Below are 24,723 nucleotides of genomic sequence, written 5' to 3'. Positions count from 1 at the left end.
TTTTCCAGTCCAAGTTTTTGGAGATCCAGAAGAAAAGCTGATTTTGGCGTTAGTGGTACCCGATAATACATATAATCGCAGAGTACCGATAACAGCTGGCACTAATTGGCTGAACTCATATAAGAAGACCCCATACAAATCTGAAAAACACAAAGTCGGCAGGAGTTGCAGGATTACCGCTACAGGTCGCAGTGTTTTACACACGCTACACGCAAGAGACAAATTCATTGGGAAGACAGGCAGTCTAGGAATGGTCCATACTTCATTGGAGACTCCACTTGTCGTCGAGCCCTATCAGTCAGCTTGGGTTACCGGAAGGATGAAACCAGGACCGATTGGGGACAAAGTTTATGTCACAGTGGAACCGGAGGGGAAATGGAGTGAGTCTGGTGGATGGATGATCGACCCAATGATAGTTACTGTTGAGTGTGGGCGTAAAAAGTCAAAAGTGCCATTGATGATACACAACGACTCTCCGGATCCAGTAACGATTCGACCTGGAGAGGTGGTTGGATATGCCAAAGCAGTCAGACGAATTGACCCAGACTCTATCTCAGCTACACAGTCTCAGCGGGCTGGGGATACGAAACCCGAGCGTAGGGTTATGACCAGCGGAGGCCTAGATTTTGATATGAGTGACTCGATCTTGACCAAAGAACAGATGTATCATGTCAAAGAAATGTTTGACCGTAACAGTGAAGTCTTCTCCAAGGCTGAAAATGACTTTGGTAGATGCACCACAGTAAAGCATGGAAATTCGCTTGACCAGTGAAGAGCCGATACGCCAACCCTATCGTAGGATACCTCCAGCACACTATGAGGAAGTGAGACTTCTCCTGAAGGACATGTTGAGTAGCGGAATTATACGCGAGTCACAGAGCCCGTACGCTTCTCCAGTCGTACTTGTCAAAAAAAAAGATGGAGGAGTCAGACTATGCGTGGACTATCGCAAACTAAACAATGTGACTGTTCGCGACTCCTACCCCATCCCACGGATAGAGGAAGGATTGGATATCTTGAGAGGCTCTCGTTGGTTTACATCAATCGATCTGAAGAGCGGATATTGGCAAATTGCCATGGCAGAAAAAGACATCGAAAAGACTGCTTTCGTAACACCACTTGGCTTTTACGAGTGCGTCGCCATGCCAATGGGTTTAAAGTGTGCAGGAGCAACTTTCCAGAGGACCATTGAGCGTTGCCTTGGTGATTATAATATGAAGATATGTTTAGCCTATCTTGATGACATTATTGTGTTCTCTGACACCTTTGAAGAGCACTTAGATCGACTCGAGAAAGTATTCAGGAGACTACGTGAATTTGGTTTGAAAATCAAACACACCAATGTCAACTGTTCAGGAACAGAGTTAAATACCTTTCCACATCGTGTCTGAGGAGGGAGTGGAAACAGATCCTGAAAAGACTGCCGCTCTCAAGAAATGGCCTGAGCCAAGGAACGTCAAAGAGTTGAGAACTTTTCTCGGCTTTGCAGGGTACTACAGACGGTTTGTGCCAGGATACTCAGCAATTGCAAAGCCGCTGAATGAGCTCACTGTAGGCCAGCCCTTGAAACGAAAGAAAGGAGTCAAGATTGATCCAAAGAAGAAACCCCCACCATATGTCTGGACACATGAGTGCAGCCAAGCATTCAATGATATTATCAAGAAACTGACTACAGCTCCAGTTCTTGCTTACCCAGACTACAACAGACCATTCGAGCTGCATACAGATGCAAGTTTGGGAGGTTTAGGTGCAGCGCTGTATCAAGCAGACACTGTCCAGGGAAAACGAGTCATGAGACCGGTAGCCTATGCAAGCCGTGGTTTGTCTAGAAGTGAGAAGAACTATCCTGCCCACAAATTGGAGTTCTTGGCCCTCAAGTGGGCTATCACTGAAAAATTTCACGATTACGTGGCAGGTAATCATGTAGAAGTTATGACAGATAATAATCCACTCACATACATTTTAATGTCGGCGAAGCTGGATGCCACTGGCCATAGATGGTTGGCCGCCCTGTCAAACTATGATATAAGCTTGAACTACAAGCCTGGTAGCCGTAATAAGGATGCCGACGGACTGTCTAGAAGACCCCGGTGTACTGGCTCTGACAAAGAAGGGGACACAGTGGTGGATAATGTGATCAGGATGAGTGCTGAAGAAGTCAAAGCCGTGGGTCAGAACTATCTAGATCAGCATACTCCATGGGTAGAAGCTATTGCTGCCTCGGCTACGGCTGTGCCCACAACATTAGATGACCCACCAGAGAAGCCAGGCCATTCTCACTTCCCTACCTTGACAATGGATGATTGGATTCAACTACAAGGAGAGGATCCTGTAGTGAGTCGATTGATATACTTCAAGAACAGAGGACAAATTCCATCTAAACAGAGAAAGAAAATGGAAGATGTTGAAGTACGACTTGCACTGAAGGAGTGGGATCGACTTTCCTTCAGGAAAGGTGTGTTGTACAGAAGTAGAACTGGGGTAGATGGTAAAAGGCACTATCAACTTGTTTTGCCCTCAGCCTACCGCAAGATTGCATTGGCAGGAGCTCATGATGATACCGGACACCTTGGACAGGAACGTACACTGGATCTGCTGCGTCAGAGATTTTACTGGCCCAAGATGAAGAAAAAAGTTCTGACGTGTGAAAGGTGTACCAGAAGGAAAAATCCAGCTGGCGCCAAGACAAGAGCCCCACTAGTGAATATACAAACCAATCAGCCTCTGGAGTTGGTCTGTATGGACTTTTTATCATTAGAGGAATCCAAAGGAGGTATCAAGGACATTCTCGTCATAACAGATCACTTCACCAAGTATGCTGTTGCAATACCCACACGTAACCAAACTGCAAAGACCACTGCGAAACATTTGTTTGAGCAGTTTATGGTACACTATGGATTCCCGTGCAGACTACACTCCGACCAAGGTCGTAATTTTGAAGGACGCATTATCAGGGAATTATGTAAGATAACAGGTGTGGAGAAATCTAGAACATCGCCTTATCACCCACAGGGCAATGGGCTTTGTGAACGATTTAACCGTACGCTCCTTGAGATGTTAGGAACATTGGACAACGAGAAAAAAAGTAATTGGAAAGACTACGTTGCTCCCCTGGTGCACGCCTACAATTGCACAAGACATGACAGTACAGGATTTTCACCATACTATTTAATGTTCGGCAGACATCCACGTCTACCTATGGATGTTTACCTTGGTGTGCAACCAGAAGACACTACTCTAGAATCTCCAGGGTCATATGTAAATGACTTAAGAAATCGTCTCGAGTTTGCTTATGATCAAGCCACAAAAGCTGCCAGTAGACGTGCAGAAGAAAACAAAGAGAGATATGACCAGCGTGTACATGATGCAGTACTACACAAAGGAGACAGAGTGCTAGTGAAGAACGTTAATCTACGAGGCAAGATCAAAATTGCTGATCGTTGGGAGGCAGAACCATACAGAGTAGTTAAGAAACTTGATGACAGCTTGCCTGTTTATGTCATTGAGGGCGAGTCAAGCAAAAAGAAGAGAACGCTGCATCGCAATTTACTACGCGTATGCCACAGCCTTCCAGCAGAAGAACCTCATGCAAGACCAAAACTTGCCAAGTGTGAGGAAGATCCATCACAAGATAGATCAACTCTTCAAAGCGAGAGTGAGTCAGATACAGAAGAGGAGTATGAAATCGGTCTGAATCCACATAGATTACCCTTTAGACCGAAGAGATATGAATCATGTAAGAATCCAATGCGATCACACCCAGATCGTAGTGTTGAAACTGTTGAAAGTATCACTGGTGAAACTTACATGGCTTTGCCGGAGAGGGGTAATATAGAAATATCCTCAGAAGTCCTCGATACTTGCAGTGCACAAGATATGGATATAAATACTACAGAAGTCAATGATGAGTCCTTACCTCAAGGAGATGCGTCTGGAGAGGACAATTCAGAGCATCCTGGTATTCCCGTGGACAATGAAGAAGTTGAATCATCTTTGTCAGGAGAAGAGTCTGGTGCCCAACCTCTTAGGCGTTCCAAGAGAACAATAAGGCCCCCTCGGAGGTATGGATGGAGCCAGATGACTCGCGCAAATAGACGGAAATACAGGCCACCGAAGATACCAGATATGTTGTCTGTATCTGATAGGAGGTGGGATGAGCTCAAAGTAGTGCTCATCGAAGAAGTAAGGAAGAGGATTCATTGACGGTATGTAGAGTACAGTGAGCGAGAGGAATACTCATCAGAAACTTTGCTAGAGCATCATATCATATCAACCGAAACCAGCCCTTTGTTGTATCGAAGACCTGGATTAATGGCTGTGTTTCCAGGAGTGGTCGGGCATACAGCCGGTTTGATCACCAGATGTCAGAAGCAAGTACAGCTGATAGAGGAGTGGCATTTTAACTTTTGCACCTTGATTGAGTTTAAGTGACAAGCACTGTGTATTGTAGTGGAAACATCTTTTATTGGGAAGTTGAAGAACATTCTACGTTACCATCTTCCGTTTTTCAAGATTATCTTCCACATTGTTATGGCATTGGGAACAGTGTGTCTTAATAGTTGCTACTTATGATAATTATCTTCCATGGAGATGACCTCATGCCAGACTCCCAACTATGATGGACACAAACCTTGCCGGATGGGAGGAGCATTATCTTCAGTGATGGCTCGTTAAGCTGTGGGGTGATACTAAGTTAAACAAATTCTCGGCCTTGGGGTATTGTTTAAACGTAATTTATCTAAGGATTTTGAAAGGAATTTGTCAACTTGATCCATATGACCCCCATCACTGTATTGAGGGTGTATTGTAAGACAACATGTTTTGTTTCGGAGTAGCTTCAGCCGCCTCTATATCCCGTTTCATAATATCTAGACAATTGTATTCCCCATTGCCTTCATGTCATAGCAATATAGCTCAGTCAGTGCAACAGGTTTGATGCATTTTGTTTTGTGTTTGCCATAAGTTTTAGTAAATGATTATTTTATTTAGTTGGGACAACCTTTTCCAAACCGGGGGAGGGTGTAACCAGGTGAAATTTTGCATTACCTGTTTAGAGAATTCAAAGCCTTCCATATAGGACACACTGTTGTTTAACTGTGTGTTGTGTTTTATAGTAATGTTCGCGTGTAAGACAGCTCTCCAAGGTTGAGCCAGTATCACACATTGCCTTTCATATGTGGTTATCCGCCCATATTGAAGTAGTGCATTTTTACGCGACCTGTTTATCATCCAAGCTACGTAATCTGATTTTCATTCTTGGTAGAGTCATCTATTAGATTTAAATGTACTTTTTTTGAGTGGTTACTGTTACATTTAATATGAAACTTTATTGTTTGCTACGCTTATTTACACTAGTGTATTAATACACAAGTAAGTGAGAGGGAGAAGCGTGGAGGCTTGAGAAAATTTGGCCGTCCTGAGGTTTAGCTCCCAAACAAATGGATCGCCGAGTCAAAAATATTCCAGATTACAGCATAATAGTAAAATTATATTAGAGCAACATTCCAAGATTGTGTGGGATCGACCACAGAGAGACTGAACACAGATCACGGCTGTTTCGCTCGATTTTATCCAAGGAGGTAGGAAAAGCATGTACACTGTCTACGGCGCCCATAGTCGCTGTGTTTGCCATGTGATCAGTTGAGCGATTCACGAACAATCATATCGAGAGACAGTCTGCGGTTGTCAAACACAGAGACATTGACGAGCAGTTCATGTAAGGCGATCCATGTTAAAGCTAGAGTGTCAGGACGGAGGCTCCACAATTCGACCTTTTTCTAAGCAAGTAACTTTGAGCGTATTTGACACTTGTGAGTGAAAACGCTCAGTACATTTCACGGGGAAGTCGCTAGCCGTGGAAGTGGCCATACAGAGTTTTTTTGTGTTATACGGACTCGATGCATTCCAAAACAATGAAGCAAAAAGTTTTGTAGGTTGTGAACCACAGTACGATAGAACTGTCGGATGCTCTGCTGCTGTATATGGATAACTACTTTATGTCAAAGAAGTTTCCAGTGGAGAATGTACAAGGCTGTCCTGCGTGTATCAGTAACGTTTGACTGGCTGATTGAATAACGGACACTAATCAGCTGGAACAGAACATTAAGTGCCTACACTTGCTGATCGGACAGTAAAACTTTATCAGCACTGGTCATCATACAAAGTACTGTGTAGTAACGGGTTAGCTTTTCTAAGTTAAGTTGTTTTGCACTCGAGTTCGAGCATTTGTATTGTCCTTAGACAAACTTCATGACTGTCGTTTTATTTTAATACAAGAATTCAACAGAATATCTCAGTGTGTGTTGTGAGTGATTTCCATCTATGCTTACCCAAGTGACCTCTATTATCAAAATTAACTGTGTCAATCTGATCCAACCGGCCCCGTTCTCTGTAGATAAATTTTTGCTGAGCATTTGCCTTACTCAAACCATGTATGAAACAAAATGCTTACAATTTGAATCAAGGTGTGGTGAACGTGTTGTTTCCTTGCCTGTAGAGATGAAATATTAAAATCTGCAAAGAATATGTCACTGGGGAGATTTAAGATCAAATGGCTGTAGGCTTTGTAAATGTCAAGTGGCATTTTCTTTGCCAGGGTTCCAAAGAGTTGATTAACTGTCTCAGTACACGATTTTGGGACAGCAGAAATGTACTGTAGAATCGGAGAAAACTGGAAACTGGTATGGCAATATGTACCCAGTAGACACAAGAGTTGTTCTGTGGCAATACACTGTGCAATACACACTGTAGGTGTCAAGAAAATGACCGCGAGTCAAAAACGAAAGGGCTTATCTTGTGAGATGCAACTGTTAATGTTGGAAAAAGTGGTTCATTGAGTTTTCAAATGGGACTGCCAGTCAGCCTGAGAAATGTGAGGTGTCACTGGTTAATTTCATCAACTGTGGGTCTGAGTCTGAATCGTGGTCCAGATTACACACCACCGTCTCATAGATTTCACTACACTACATTCTTATTTTCTTCAAGACCTTAAATTTTCCGGAAGCGTGGAATTCACACACACGTCCTAATTCTGAAACCTATTTAATATCAAAATGGTCAATAGATTTACAAGATATCATTACTGGCATTTTAGTGAATATTGAACTGCACACACCGTTCTTCCCACAAATATCTTACACAGTACTGATACATTTTGTGTATCAGCAATTCCATTAATTGTAATTGATTCAGTGGCTTTTTTGAAAGGTAGAAAGAATTCTTTAATGTGCCATTGCATGTAAAAAAATTTGCAATAAAATTATCTACCCAAATTTACTAAGGTCAAAGAGATGCAATAATTTAACTGTGAGCCCCTCACCATTGATAAGGTGTTTTGCACGATGTGGATTTTTTCAAAATATCTTTTGTAAATAGTACATTGGCATTTATGTCCTGAATGTTATCTTAGCCATCTCATTTAATCATTTCATGGGTGTGGCAATAAAATGAGAGAGTCGAAAGGTGGAATATTTCTGATTGTGTAATTAACTAATCATGGAAAGAATGACGGGAAAAGAAAGCAATACAATAACTGAACTAATAATGTTTAGCCTGTCAGTCTGTACACCAGATAATTTTCCTTCCTTAAAGTAATCAGTGTCATACGGTACATGCAAGGTTTTTCACATTTAAATGTTTAGTAAAAAAGTGACTTACAAATGTTTCTGCCAGACCATGTTCATAATTGGAGCAGTCTCTGACCGAATTGTGATGTACCTATGAGAGATACCGTAACCACACTAACTGCTGTCACCATCCCAAACCTAACCGGAAAAGTTTACAGAGAAGCTGTTCCGCTCTTTCATCAGCAAATTTTGCTAAAGCTTTGTCTTCAGTGGGAAAAGAAGTTCAACTCTATATTTTGAGAAAAAATTCTTTGTTAGTCGTCCGCGTGTTGATAGGTTTTCAGAGAAAATTGAGAGAACAAACTCGATGTTAACAGTATTACAAATAAAAATATTATTTTTCCTAAAGAAACCAAGTAAAAAATGAGCTTATGTTAATACACTTGTGTTTTTTGTCTTTGTTTGATTTTTCCCTGGCTGGCTGGTAGGTTTTCAAAAATCCAAGGATGGCAAACAAAGAATTTTCTTTCAACGGCCTTTTGGTGAAGTATAGTCCACTTGCTCGTCAAATCCAGTTTTATCTTTCTTCAGCGTACACAAGTATTCCTCTTCCCTAACTGATGTGTATTCAGCATAGATAATGTCTTCCACTGGATGTAATGCCGGTATACTGTACCTTTAAGTAATTTATGTTTAACCAACCAAAAGATAAACCTGCTGCTTTACCAGTTTTGTGTAAAATAGTATCATGATTGTTGTGCTACATGAACCCATTCATTACCTTTTTAGCTCCGCTGTCAGCGACGCGGAGCTTATCAAATAGGTTGATTTTCCGTCATCGTCCGTCGTCCGTCAACAATTGCCTTCTCCTCTGAAACCGCATGTCCAATTGCTTTGAAATTTTATATTCAGTTTATTTAGGGTGACTTCAGTAAGATTTATTGAAATTGTGGTGAAATTTGCATATTTGTATTTTTAAGGCAATTTTTGTCGCTTTTGGTAAAAAAATCTTTAAAAATCCTCTTCTTCAAAATTACCAGTCAGATAGCTTTGATATTTGGTACATAGGTCCCTAGGGATTATCTATTTCAAATTTCTCAAATTATGCAGAAATATGCAAATTTGCATTTTTAAGGCAATTTTTGCCATTTTGGTCAAAAAATGTGTTTCTCAAAAAGGACTGGTCTGATAGCTTTGAAATTTGGTATACAGGTTTCTAAAGATGAACTAAGTAATATATTGAATTTGTGATGAAATCTGTAATTTGAATTTTTGGGGCAATTTTTGCCATTTTTGGTCAAAAGCAGTGTATTTCCAAAACTACATATTTGATAGCTTTGAAATTTGGTATACAGGTTCCCATAGATGAACCTAATGATATTTGTTGAAATTATGATGAAATCTACAATATTGTATTTTGGGGGCAATTTTTGCCATTTGTGGTCAAAAAATGTGTTTCTCAAAAAGTACTAGTCTGATAGGTTTGAAATTTGGTATACAGGTTTCTACAGATAAACTTAGTAATACCGGTATAGTGAGTTTCTGATGATATCTGTAATTTTGTATTTTTTGGGCAAGTTTTGCCATTTTTGGTCAAAAATGTGTTTTTCCACAACTACTTATCTGATAGCTTTGAAATTTGGTATACAGGTTCCTACAAATGATCTTTGGCATAATGATGAAATCTGCAATTTTTTATTTTTTGGGCAATATTTTCCATTTTTGGTCAAAAAATGTGTTTCTTAAAATATACTGGTCTGATAGCTTTGAAATTCGATATGCAGGTTCCTACAGATGAGCTAAATGTGATATTTTGAAATTATGATGAAATCTGTAATTTCGTATTTTTGGGGGCAATTTTTGCCATCTTCGGTCTAAAAATTTGTTTCTCAAAAACTGCAAGTCGATAGCTTTGATATTTGGTATACAGGTTCCAAGGGATTATTTTAATATATGATATATTGAAATTATGGTGAAATCTGCAATTTTAGCTCATATTTGGTATGTATATTTATTTTTGGGGCAATTTTTGCCATTTTTGGTCCGAAAATTTTCATTCTCAAAACACTACTCGTCAGATAGCTTGGTTGACATGTTCTTAGTAGCCTAGATTCTAGTGCGTCCGCTTGCCTCCGTACCTCTGACCCACTCCCGTCTAGTCTCGTGAGCAGTATTTTGAGCTAGAGTTGTAAAAACTGCTCATTTGAATGTCAATGGTCACCAACTGAGACCATGACGTCACTAGCGTCCCTTTCAAAGTCAATCACTGAAAATGACCTCTCATGATTGGCCTATGACTTGGTTGGGCACAGCTGCAGTGTCAAGACAATTAACATATTTGACGTCATATTATTTAGCTCTGAGGCAAGCGGACGAACTAGAATCTAGGCTATGTTCTTAGGGACGATCCAATGTGATATATTCAAATTATGATGAAATCTTCAATTGTGTATTTTTGCAGCTATTTTAGCCACTTTTTTCTTGCCACTGAAATGAGCTATCAAGGATTTTCACCTTCTTCATCAACATGTGTCAAAAATAGTTATTCTCTACATAAACACAGCGAAGCTATATCGGCCGTTAGGTCGCTTGTGAATTTTTAGTGTCGTTTTATTCTTTATTGAAGTTCTGTACAGAAATTGACAGTAAAATATTACTTAAGTGATGGTAGTCAGGATAATGCAAAAAATAAAGTGTATTCCAACTGAGTTTAACTTCGTAAAATCTAACCACATGCCAAGGCTTGTTGCAATGATAAAATCATAGAAGTGTTCTTTGCCAAACAGTCATACTCATTTGCCAACGTGTAAACTCTTAAATTGAGTTTCCTCTGAATACTGCATTGTTGGTCTGTTTTGCAAGAGGTCTGGCCATTGAAAGTGTTTTCATGATGTTGAAGAGCGGATGTTCAACACGGTTTCTTGGCAACAGCCAATCATGTGTGAATATTACGTGTCAAGAGTGTAGAATTTCAAGAGTGTTGAATGAAGCAAAAACAAGTGTGCCATAAAAATGTATCTGTGGTCACGATCTCATGTTGAAAAATTGACAGATACTTCAAACATTAATTATTTATCAGTAATTTTCACTGGAAAGTTGCTGCTCAGCTGGTGTTAATTTACCTGAACATGTGGGCAGTCAAATAATTATAAGTACCAGAAGAAAATTGTGCAGTCAAATTTCTCTTACCAGTAAATAACACACATAACACGCAATACCACTCACCAGTACCTAATTCATGGTCTTGTAATGCAATTTTAAAAAGTTATATTATTGAATAATTAAACTTTTATTTTTGTTTATTAGTTCCAGAGACCAGCTCTGGAACTGTTAGTTTTTGCTCACTTTCCTTCTTTCTTTCTTTCTTTCTTTCTTTCTTTCTTTCTTTCTTTCTCTATTTCCGGTATTACTACCATAGAACATGCTATACACAAATTTTACCTTCATTATCCAGAATGCATTGCGACATGCTTATGACGTCATCGCTCAGCTCGGATGGGTTTCACGGACATTTCTTGTTTGTTTATTTATTATTTTTATTTTGCATTGCACAACTATCATCATATTGCGTTCAGCTATTAATAATTCTAGCTTTCTTTCGCTTTGTTTTTGTTGCTTTTTGATTTTTATTTTTCTCTAAATACTCGCCATACGTGGCTATACTGTTACGTCATAGGCCTTCCATATGGTTTAGACTGGTCTTGGCGGACATGTTGAATTTTTGCTTTGCGATGATTCAAGCACAGCGACCATGCGTCATCATTCAAGAGCTTAGATATTGTGACGTTTCGGAGAGCGATCGCATTTTGAAGATGGGTTTTATAACTTTATTATAAGTTTTGCCGAAGATATTTGTATACATATACGAGGCTTTAACAGGGTTCTCCCCAGCCCAAAACAGCGTCGCGGCCCGCGACGCTATCGTTCAAGCCCGCGACGCTTTCGATCTCACCCGACGCTATCATTGTTACCCGCGACGCTATGAGGTTCAACGGCAAAATGTTCACAATGGCACGGACTGGTCAACTTCCGTACGATCACACGGAAGGAAGACAGATTATTTGTAGATTCTTTGTGTTACAATGTCCCTAGTTATTACTCCTTTCAATTTGTATGAATAGTGTCAACAGCAGAACAATTTCACACGTCCCACCCTTGATGGTACCGGCGGCGATTGTATTATGTAAAGGACATATACAACCATAGCCAAAAGACAGCAAAAGTCAGCGACGATTTCTGCTCTCAATTGACGAAATATTTTCAAATCAAACTGATTACACAATCCCTAGATACAGAAGTGGCAATTTGATGAAATTTCTGTTTGACTCACATCTTGAAATAAAAAGTAAACTAGGAACGAAGACATCATGTATGCTGCCGATCAACAGCGTGGCATGGCATAGCATAGTGAACTGTCTGTCACCGCACCAGCATGCGTTGGCTGCATGTAAAAGCAACTCAACTTTCCAAGATCAAACGGTCAGTATCTTGTGAAAACAGCGACATAGCAATGAAAATTGTTTTAGTCAGTGGTAAAAACTCTTAACAGATGAAGCGTTAATTGCTTTTAATCAAATGAAAATGCATGTGGCCTCGGTTTTCAAGTTCAACGGCCTAGGTCCGATGTCTCCTTTCGTCTGATATACATTTCCGTGCGTTGTCGCCCCCGTATGTATCTGTTGCGTTTTTACCGTACATGTAGGCATTTGTAATCTGTGTACTGTAATTCCCTGGACTGCCTTGCTTTTAGTTGTATTCTGTTGTTGTATCAGCCCTCACTATAGGTACGTGCTTGCATATTAAAATCCCAAGCACTCTTTCATCCTGCACCATTCTTCCTCACACATTCTATTTTCTTCTGCTGCTCTGGTCTCTGGAACTTCGCTTTTGCTTGCAAATGCTTTCTAGTTTACTGTTGCTAACGTCATCTTTTAGTGTGCCAACCACTAATTAGAAATGCCTGCATCAATTTTACTGCAGTGGAAAACAAAGGCGCGTCAGGACAGATGCACATACACCAATAACAGGACATAAGTTCATCATTTTGTTTTACGATGAAATTCAATATGGCTGACCTGCATGTACTGGTGCTACTTACATACATACTTATAATGCATGTACTCCTGGTATTATTATATACATCCATGTACATGTACCGGTATATTAGATGAACAGAACTTGATTTGAATAAGTCATTCTGGTTAAAGTATCCAAATTTACCACATGATGTAGAGTTTTGTCAAAATTACTGTTTCATGTTTACCATTGTCCATTCAGCACTACCGGTAGTAACTCAGAATGTGCCTCTTTGCTCATGAGACGAGTATTTTATGATTGATTTTATAGTTGATTGAATCAATATCAACCAATGTTTAGGAAGCTTCATTCAGAACTTCATTTGAGAAATGGGAATTTCCAAAAGTTATCCATTATGAAATAATGGTGAAAACATATTTCAACTAGCTAGCTCACAAAGGATATTTGCAGTATATGTGATCTCAGGCTGTGCCAAAATATGTCAAAGTTTCAGACAATGTAGTGGCAGATTTATCTGACTAAACTTGGTGTAAGTCTGTATGAATTTGGGGAAAAAAAGGCTGTAAGAATGTCATTTTTCAGTTACAGATGTCAAAAGTGACAGCTTAATCTTCTATAAAATTGGCATTTTTACAAAAAAGAAATCATGGTATTAATCATATTAAATTTACACCATGAAGGCCATATGTCATAGGTAATCATAAAACACAGCAAGCTTATTCAGCGTATAACAAATTTGTGACAATAAAAATGTCAATCTGTTGGTAAATTATATAGAAACGTATGTCCACTACAAGCTAAGCCATTTAATGAAATAATAATGATGATTGATAACGCCAGCTATACTGCCATTCTATTCAAATCATTATTTATGTGATATTTATAAAGCTTGGTGTTTTCACAGGACGTCCATAAACTGAATGAGCTGCAAAAAACACACACAACTTAGCTACATTACTGTCACTCACTGTGTACATTGTAAGGCATACTTCTGCCAATACTATCTGGCTTTTACAAAACCCAATTGGATTGTACAAGTTAGCTATCTATTGGCTCCAAAAACTGTAGCACTATTGACACAGTGATACCCTTGTAGTATAATGTCTAAATTGAAAGACTTAACCCTTTGAGCGCTGTAATTTTTTCCCGCCAAAATTTTAATGCAACATTTTACCAATTTTTATGAATTTTTCTGTAAATTTTTTGATAATTTTGGACCAAATGGACATTTCATTTCATTCGCTACAGTTTTTTCTCAAAATTTTGGCAAAAATCTGGGAAAAATTGGCTGGGTTTTATTTTATAAAGGGACAAAAATAGACTTTGGCGCTCATAGGGTTAATAGATTTTGCTTCAAACTTACTGTGAGAAAGCTTGAAACCATTCCCCTTTCCAAATCAAGAATAAATACAGGTATTTATTGATAGCAAAACAAATGACACAATATTTAACAACAATTGAAATTCAAAATGACTGCCATCCCTGTGTCATTTCTGTCTTAACTCTGTGGGGAAAAATTTAATTTTTTGATTTCACAGTAAGTAGATGAAAACTATTTACTCGGGGAACTTCAAAATAGCCCCCACAGGTGGTAGACAAAAAAGTACCGGTATTGTAAAAGTTTGAGAGACCAAATATCTGTACTGGAGGCAAATTCTGACTTAAAATAGAAAATTTTGGTACCCTGCCAGATCTAGCGTGCATCCAAAATTGTATCCAACATTAAGTTTACTACAGGATAATGCATTATACCATACGAACCCATCGTCACGTCAGTGCAGTAAGGTCATAACTACAAATTTCAGAATTTAACAGGTGCACCAGAAAAAGTCAATTTGTTAATACTGGAATCCACAATCTGAATACAAAACATTTTCTAATAAATACTGAATATTGGTTCTACACAAAGAATTTACTCTATTTGAATTAAATCAACATGACAAGTCATTTCAGATCATTTTCAGAAGAAGAATAATTTTTGCCAAAATGTCAGTTACAGCCTTCTTGCACTGACGCGATGCCATATGTTAGTGTGATAGTCCCAGCATTTATCTTATCGCAATTATTCTTATCAATCTGTATCCACCTCAACGAGTCATTATAAGACAACCATCCAGGCGAACCGATAAAACAAAATTTAATTACAGAACTTAGCTCTTTTGATGAGAGAACCAATGATATTTTTGGGTAATTTTCTAGCAGGAGAGTTTTTGTTATAGCCTATACAGATACAGATCAGCTCATGAGTTCTGTATGTCATGCAAAAGTTTTAAAATGCGTTGTTTCCAATTCTGGTACCTTTGGTGCATGATATTCAAATCAGGTAAAATCACCGAGCCCATGATGTACAGAATAAATCCTGGAAACAGTTCATTTCCTCACTGCTTTCCCTTTGTATTCGATGTTTAAATTAAACACTGAAACAGTTACATGTGTGAAGCAACTTTAATGCTGCAGTTGAAGCACGGCAAAATGACGTCTCCATGGAAATTGCCATCTAAATATCACTGAAATCGTTTTGCTTGTCGGACTATGAATAATTGATAATGCCATCCAAGCCGTATGATTTATGTCACATGACCTTTATAGCTTTTGTATCTGCTTCTTTTTTTATTTTCAAGGAAATGTTCCAAGAATGAATAATTAATGCAGTTTTACCTTTTACCACATAATAAAACAAGGCACACAAAACCACAGCATTCAGTGGTCATCCAGCCTCTAACAGTTGATAAAAGTCTGATCAATAATTCAAACATTTTCTGTGGTTAATGTTACATAAAAGACTGATATAGGAATCTGTGAAGAAACTTCTTAGCCAACATCATTGTGTTTTCTTCGTCATGTTTTGATTTAGTTTTGTGTTAAAGATATACATTATTTGCAGCTGTAAACATAGTGGTCTCCTCAACTTCAGTCAAAAGCACTGTAGCAAAACATGTAAATGATCATCAAGAAATAAACCCCACTGGTATTCTTTGCTTTATAATGTTTGCTCTTTGAACTCCTTTTCTGCACAACAGCTATAGTGTCAGAAGGTTGTTATTTAAAGCCTCAATAGCTGCGAATTACTATGAATTTATTTCATGATTTTATTTTCAAACGAACATTTGTTCATGTAAATGTTCTGACTGAAGGACATGTATTGACGTATCACTGCTGCCTGATTTGAACCGCGACTACATATTTTAACGAGTTGAATAATAAACGGGTGCCACACCCATAAAATAGTGTTCCCATAGAAAAGTACAAAAATTGCAATATTTCATGCACATACACATTCTATTCATCCAAAAAACAAGCATGATGCAATTTACTTGAATGCACTCACATGATGGCTGACAGTATGTTGTTGTAATCTTTATTTTCTCTGTCACATGATTAGTTTTTGAAAATGGCGGGAAATCTAAAATGATGGTAAAACATTTGAATTTACATGTCACTTTTGACACTTATGACAGTGTTATACATCTTTTTAGTCGTTAAATGGGTCATATTCAAAAAAAAACTCTTGGAAAACTGAGAATATTTTGAGATCGGTTTATTACACATTCGCAGCTATTGGGGCTTTAATGTTGAAATGATTGAAGTACTGCTCAGTGAATGCTTACAAAAAGGGAACTTGAATAATTTGTACCATCTGTCTGTCCATTTGATGCAGTTTCCTGGTTATGCCAGGACCAAATATTCAAGCACGTCACAAGTTCAGTCAATACAATGTGATCTGCAAAACAGTACAATAAAGTCACCTGCTGTTCGTTTTGTTAAAATTGATATTTAAGTCCAGGGCCATTTTTCAAACAAACTGTAGCCAATTACTGTAGCAGTGATGATTAGCTAATGGGTGATCCTGCCTTAGCATACATTCTGGGCATAGGATGCAAATTAGTATGTTTTATGGTAGGGCACAATGTGCAGCCAGACTGCCATATTTGGTATCTAGTTTTGCACATCTGGAGGCTCTACGCAGACATGAGTGTACTGATTTCAATGAAAATATGTTACCAAAAAAAAAGCAGTGAACTATGTCATACTGGGTATATTTTTTGTCTTGTGATATGATCCAATATGGCTGCCCAGTTGCTTTTTGTTGTGAATTGTTTCATGTCAAAACCCATTTCTCAGAAATGTGTAGGCCAATTTCATTCAAAACCTCATACAGATAAAGAAGTACTATAATGGTGCACAAATTTACATTACTTTGTTTCACAATGCATTCGGACAAGATTGTCTGTAGCTTCTTTGGTCCATTGATAGCCCAAAATGCAAGAAACCAATTAATAGATTATTATTGGTAAATGCACCCGCAGGTTGATCAAACATGATACTCCATGCCCAATATGTAAGGCATAACCACATATTTAAAAAACTTCTAGCCTGTTAGGGAATAAACTTTCTGGAAACTTCCATCCTTCCCCGCCCACCAATTGACAACAACTTGACAACTTGAACACTCCCTATGCACACATTGACCCTGATGGTGTTTAATCGGGGCAGTAAAACACAATCTTGCCCATAACACGCTGCAATGGATGTGAACAAGTAAATTTTTCATTTCTGATAAAAGTCACTGAGACAGTTGAGAAATACAGCAGCCCTAGAAGTTTCTATAATTAATGAATTAAACTTCAAAAGGGCAAGATGTATAAATTAACACAGAATTTCAAACGCAGTGGCCTCACTCATGCCTTTCCGTTTGTGATTAAAACTCCCAGGAGAAGTTCTACAAATGCTAAACCATCAATCCAGTGTAAAAGGCTGTCTACCGATAGATGTTTTTAATTCCACAGGGTTTCAGGATTTGCACATCAGCGTTTCACTCATGTGGACATTAACATTTCACAGCAGGCTGTCTTTTCCAATTTATGACAACTTTGATGAGTTTCAGGAATCTAATAAGGAGTGTTCATACAATATTTTCATTTTTTTTTATATTTTATGAGTCAAAAGGGAAAGAGGATCTTGCAATAATTTCCCAGGTTTGGGGGATTATATTTGCATTTTGAATGATTGCACCTGCTCAGGTGATAAATCATGCATAAATAGCTTGTCGTTGTACCGGTAGCCTTGCCTCTTGTTCAAGGTATACCAGTACTTAGATGTTTACTGTATCAAATGAGAAACAAAAGGTAGCAATAAAGTTATACCATAACTGAAAAAAAAATAATAGAGATTATGATACTCTTATCAGAAATGATCTGCCGTGAAGGGCCAACACACCGGTACATGTTCTGTGTTAATTACCCTGTACCTGTAATTAATGAAAAATTATAATAATAGTTTAAATTCTATGCAAATGATATAAACAGAGCCATAAAGTACAAAAAATACTACTACATCTTGGATAAAAATAAACCTTTCACTCAACAAAAATTAACTCACTGGAGTCAGAAATTTATTAAAGGTTTTCAAAATATGTATATTTACTAGGTATTGCCATATTTAAAAGGTCATATACAATTTCACTTTATTTTGCACTCATTTGATTCTATATCCTCTGTTCTGCCATGTTTCAGGTGTGATACGGCAGAAGTACTTTAGTTTCCAACATGCTGTCCAGTCCAGCTGCTTGCAGTGGAGCGTTTCCGAACCAACGGAGACACCACTGACCGCCCGCTACTCGCACAGTGCCTGCTACCTCGACAGAGCCATGTACGTCTTCGGCGGCTGCTCCTCAGCCAGCACAGCATTCAACGACATGTGGCAACTGGACCTAGAGACGCGGGAGTGGAGTCGTGTTTTAGCAACAGGTGAGAGGAGATTTTCTGCAAATCAATATCAGATGGCATGACAAAAGATGTGTAATCCTGCCCAGATGCTGTGTTCCCATGTTTTATTCCCAGAAAGATGAATTACTGTCTCAATTTTCCCTAGGAACTCAATTGCAAAGCAAACCATACATCATGTTACGCTATCTCATGTATCATCATCAGTAGTAATGAGCATATTGTGAGTTTAATTTCTGATGTATGATTAATATGACACATATTCACAAATAATTACACAACTGTGAATTGAAAATTTAATAATTGATAGACTAGCTCCATTTAAATGCAGAAACATGAATGAAATGGCCTACCGGTATGTGTGGGATGCATACTGGCTATGTCAGGAAATCACCAATGTTTTGTACAGGGACTTCCTAGCAGATAATATACCAGTATACAAATCAATATATGAAATGTCTCATAGTTATAGTGTGGCCAGAGCTGGAACTGCAGGTATAGCATGTAGTTTGTTGTCAGGTGGCATTTTGGCCTGGAAGTGTCCAGATTGAAAAGAACTTGTGTTGAAGCTCAAACAGACTTGACATGCCATGTGCAACTTATCCTTTTAATTTATTTCCCAAGACTATTATTAAAAACACTAGCAGTTGTACCAGTTCAAGACTTTGGTGATGAAATGGTGATGTTTTAGACAATGCGTAGTGATATTTTCCATGACATACAATTTTAGACCAATGACCATGGTATTCTCCATTGGCAACTCATTGTCAGTTGATTTACATACTCATTATTAAAAAATTGCATAAATGATATATTTACTTTGGAAATCGAGTGTGAGATTTTATGGGCTTTTGGAGTACATTGGCAATGGGGCATTAGACATCTGGACAAATCAAACAGTTCTGGGTTAGAAAGACTTGAAGAACAATGTGCTGATATTGCAAACAACATATTCAAACTTTTTCGCAAATTTGTAGCAAATTCGTTAAAATTACATGCTACAGGTGATGACGCATGAAATGTGAAATTAATATTCCTTGTGATATGTTTGCCTTTGTTGTTTGCTGCTAAGCTAGGGCTTTCAAGATCTAATTAATTAAATTACTGATAATTGTTAAATGTTTTAACATCGCCAAACTGCAAAGATAGTGTAAGTAATAGAAATGCCGTGATTTTGCACACTTGAACTTCCAAAGTCAAGTTACATCACATCTGGCATATATAATTGTTTACTAGCCTGTCAGCTCCTGACAACTTTTTGACACATAACTGCATAAACATGATTCAATGATTTTTAAAGCATGCACTTTTCCAGGGCTCGACATAAGCGCTAGCCCACTAGCCCGAGGCTTGTAAATTTTCAAGAGGACTAGTAAAAATGTCTTCGGAGGTAGTCCTGTGGACTAGTGCAATTTTCAAGTTCCGTAGCTGTCCAGGAAAGTTTATCACTACAAAACTAATGGGACGCCGGGCCACTCATTCGATAAGAATGAACCAAGCCTCGATAATTTTATATAAAAATAAACTAACTTTTACCCAAACAAATTGGACAGTGAAACAGTGAAGCAAACTTTATTGATCACCCACTTAAAATGAAACAGTTTACCTGCTACGGAGAATCAAATTGTACTGTACACGCCATAGTAACATTGCCCCGGGAAACATGGCTCAACGCTGAGCATCAAACGGAATTGTCTGCACGTCGTGTATTTTGGTTTGCTTGAAGCTCATCACTTCGCCTAAAAACATGAGCAACCCCACAATTTCGTTCAAACACTGTATCACTGCCTTTCAAAGAAGATTTTTCTCAAGATTTCTTCAGGGGCATTCCCAAACAACACCTCCGATAGTTCGTAGCCAGCTTGACCCTGCTTTAGAATGCCTCCACATGCTGACCTCCATATATAGTCAAGACCCCCTAGCTTAATTGAAGCTGATCTTAAAAAGAGCCATCTAGCTTGCCAAAACAGTGCTATGGCAAGTTGCTACTGCTTGCACAGGTGAGGGAATTCCTCACAGATAATAACTTGGTGCTAGCAACTTATTGTTTTGCCATTTTAGTGGAAAAGTGTAAATTATTGGGGCAATAATAGTGAAGTGACCCTTAAAACAGTAGTGAATAAACAACGTATGAAATGGGTGTATCAGACTGTTTTATCCAATCACTTCTGGGAGTCATTGGTTATTTTTGTGCTAATCACATTTGTTACCAGTAACTGGCAAAAACTCATAAAAGACACAAGCACATGAAATGGTAAAATGCAACATTTTTACTATTAAAAACAAAGTTTTTCACAAACCATTATTACAAATGAAAGGTCCTCCCCACAAGCTGGTCAATTTTAAAATGTGATATATGTCAAAAATATGAAGGCACTCCACAGGAACATTTGTGAATGGCTGTATGAATGTCAGTTCTGGAGAAACAAATCTGTCCCCACCATGAACAAACATGTTCTTTGCAAATTAATGGCGCACTACCTGAGCTATGAAGAATTTTCCAACAAATTCATCCCTACGTCTTATTTTATTCTTGATGGCAATAGGCTATTTTCATGACCTCTCCTCCTACACAGGACATTTCATTCAGGTTATTTTTGTGGTTTATATATGATTCAAAGTTAAACATTTTGCAGTAAGCAAATGTGCTAGTCTTGCATGAAAGTTAGTTATTGGGTTTAAAAACCTTTGCGACAAAAAATATGAGAATGGTCATATACACCTCTTTAGAACATGAGAGAAACATTTGGCTTTGCTTGAGCAGGACTAGTAGATTTCATTTAGGACTACTAAAAATGAACTGCTACTAGTCCTTCGGGCTAGTGGATGATTTGACCTTACGTCGAGCCCTGTTTTCAGGACATGATCCTTTGTCACTCTGTGATCCTAGATTCAGTCTGAAACAAAAAAATTCCATTCCTGTAATGACATTACTCATTGACATCCCTTCCACATACCATTCCATATAATACCAAGTTCTGATAGAAATACCCCATATTGGCACAGCCTATTTTCTGATTCCGACTTATCCACAATTTGTGTGTACGTATATTAGAATGCATGTGTATGTTTGATGTTATGCGGCAATACCGATGTGCCATATACCACAGATACAATGCCAGGCCTCCCCAGGTGACAGTGTAGATTTCCACTGATAAGTTCAAATGTACTCAACCTGTAACTGCAAGCCATTTTCCCAGTATGTGGTGATTCTGTTGTGTCACCAACTTTGATATCGTTAATTGGCTTTGACAATGGTACCTTGCAAAAGTCAGAGTTCAGTGGGGATATGTTTCTGACCATTGACAGATCTCAGCAAGGTATTTCCAATATTTGTATGCAATGGCAGCAGGGAGAAAGTTTAATGACCTTTGACTTGAGGGCTCAATCATCTGAAAAATTTATACACTTTATCCTACCCATCATTCTTGCTGTTACAGCAGTACTTCCATTCAAGAGTTTAATTCAATCAAAAATTATTATATTCAAAACATATTAATTTTGCGTTGAACATGCCGATTTTCTCATTATTGTATCATAGATTGTCATACTGGTAGATGTCATAGATTAGACATGTGCCCTATTTTCTCTTAGTTATGATGGCCAGTTTTTTAATCAATAGTTCTTTTCTTGAATGAAAAAGGATGTGTGGTGTCTTACTGATTTATTGTCTGCTCAAGAAATCTCATGATGACAGTACAAACAAACACACATTGTACAAACGCATATAGAAGGACACATATTTCTATAAGCATGTTGTTGTGGTACTGTGGTCCCTTCAGATTTTGGGTTTAATCCATCACAAAAATGATATGGTGATGAAGAATGGGAACAAACAGTAAACTGCCAATAAACAATGTGATCAATATTGTTGTATCTGAAGGGTCTCTCATGGTACACCATGCACCAACTTTTTCAAATTTCTTGATATCCACTTATAATCCACACAGCTTTGCACTGAACACTACGTCAGCAATAATTATCCCGGAATAATGTATGGAGTGGGAACAGCTGAGTCCCTACCTTGAAGCCTGGGAAAGACCTCAGCTCTGTGATTTAAATTGTAACAAAGGAAGAAGATATGGTCAATATTCATTGGAATCTGCATGTTCTCAGTCTTAAAAGAAATTCCCTTTCCCCAAACAATAGGTGTAGTGGGAAACTAGTAGTCACAGTCTACCGGTATACCGGTATAAAAAAAGTTTTTTATTTACATGCATATTAATGGCAGCTCGACTTTCCTATTGAAATATTTTACCTTGTCATTATGTAAATTTTGAATATATAATGAATAGTCAATCAAGGTAATTGGTTGTAAATTGTTTATGTCATGAATTTTAATATGAACATTGTGGTAAACAACAATATTTCTATCATTACAGTATAGCCTACATAACTAACCAACAGCAATGGAATCCTGAATAATGTTACAATTGTGTACTGCAATGCACGGTTACAAAATCTCTGTGTACAAATGACAGCGGCAATACTATTACTGGGCATTGCCATATTGTGTGCTATGGTGTGATATATGTATTACTAGCTTCACAAATTTTGCTTTCGGACTTTGAACATGTCTAAGATTCCAGTCAAGGTCAGTGTACATATCAATATGCTTTGATGATGGAAGTATTAATTTTATTTATCATCACGGGTAATAAAATGGCCAGTTTAAATTTTACTCTATTAACCATTTTTGACTGAAGACTCTGTGTCCAAACTTCACAGTTAAATAGTATCATAAGACTTGTTAACAAAGAAAGATTAATCCTTCTCTCTTAGGGGTTTACACTTTACAATAACCAATCATAATCTATAAAGATGCTTAAGTTTTAATGATCCTACAGATTACACTATCTTCCACAATTTCAATTTGATTTTATGAATCACCCGTTAAATACAATCAATTGTCTCAATTGGATATTTATTGTTCATATATTTTCTTTACATGTTTGAGTTGCATTTTATTTTAATGTGAAGTCTTCATATATTTGGAGATGTTTGAATTGTTTTTTGCGTATGAAGAATAAGTTTTTAAATATCACATTTTTATTTTCATAACTCTGAATCCTGCAATCCAGGGTGTAATTTTTTTACAATTTTTCAACATTTCCCTGTAGCCAAAGTGTTGTTTAATAAGGTCAGGTTTTAACTAGCAGTAGATGTCCATCATTATGGATGCAAGCACTTTGGAGTTGTTCGGCTCCAACAGATTAAATGTACTTGCATTCTAGCAATGATATAAATGTCAGATGTGCCCATTAGAAACTTAATGACTTTATGACAGGACCTGACCAGAAATTGAGCAAATCTTATCAGTCAGGTTCTGATAATCAGTGTTTGTAGAAGAAATATTTTTATCTGAGCCACTGTGGTAGAATGATATGAAATGTATGAAACAGTGACACTTTTGTACGAACTCTGTGTACAGTGCCTGCGGTAGTGAGACTGTTAACACCTAAATGTAAATTGTGCCCTGTAATGATTTGATAGTTGCCATGGTAATTTATTAACTCTGTCAGTTACAAAGCATAGATCAAAGAGATCCGCCTTGTAGGTTTTTGCCTACCAGATCATAGCCATGTTTCACTCACAGGACTTTGTGCGATGACATGAATGTCGGCATGTATTTATATCTTTTCCCATTTATCGTTTCCTAAATGGCTGCAACCATTATTGGCTGTTAAAATTGCCCATGAATATATGAAAATTGCAAGTACTCCTGAACGGAAGAGAAAGAAATACTGCACAGTTTCCTGAACAAACAGAGAAAAACTAATATTTGGTGATCAGCCTTGTTCAATCCTCTGACCAATACTGATAGTCTGAACAAATTCAAATTGGACCGTTTTTTGTTGAAATTTATAGCATACGTGAATAAAAACTGGTCATGTAATTCAGCAACAATTATCTATTGTGTAATTTTTGTAAGGCAATGTAACAACTACACATTTCCATTTTATCATGTGGATGCAAGCTAAAAATTTGTACAATGAGAGTCAAGATTTGAAAAATAAACTTCATGCTTTTTTAATAGGGTAGCTTCATCTCAAAATGTTTCAAGCATGAAAATATTGAAATAAAATTTTGCTCACATTTAAAATATAATTTGAACAAGAAAGGTTACTTTTTTCTCTTTCATTGAGTGTTTCAAACACCATATCAGGGTCAAGGATAAATTTTATGCACAAGTTGAAGTACATGTGCAATCTTGGTACCTTGTTTGGCCCCTAAGCCTCATTACCAGTTGGATGAGAGTTTAGCTTGCTCAGATGGAAAGATTAAGTTGGCAGTTGTAAGTTTTACACACTTTTGCAGATTCCACTACCCTCCCGAGTGCTAACACAACAGTAACCATGTTGAATTTCAGATGTTGATAAATTTTCATGTTACCTTTC

At 37.8% G+C, this 24,723-nt stretch overlaps 1 protein-coding gene across 1 annotated transcript in view; it reads left to right on the top strand.

Moving 5' to 3' along the window:
• The window catches only part of LOC139137592 (F-box only protein 42-like), a 112,361-nt gene that overhangs the window by 39,322 nt on the left and 48,316 nt on the right, over positions 1-24,723 (top strand). The window contains exon 2 of the mRNA XM_070705772.1: positions 18,116-18,349. Within this exon, the coding sequence (XP_070561873.1) occupies positions 18,116-18,349 (234 nt within the window). The remainder of the gene's footprint in view (positions 1-18,115; positions 18,350-24,723) is intronic.

Source organism: Ptychodera flava, chromosome 7, assembly GCF_041260155.1.
Source record: "Ptychodera flava strain L36383 chromosome 7, AS_Pfla_20210202, whole genome shotgun sequence".
NCBI classification, from domain to species: domain Eukaryota; kingdom Metazoa; phylum Hemichordata; class Enteropneusta; family Ptychoderidae; genus Ptychodera; species Ptychodera flava.
The sequence above is the reverse complement of the archived record's forward strand: the minus strand, read 5'-3'. Positions and strand labels throughout refer to the sequence as shown.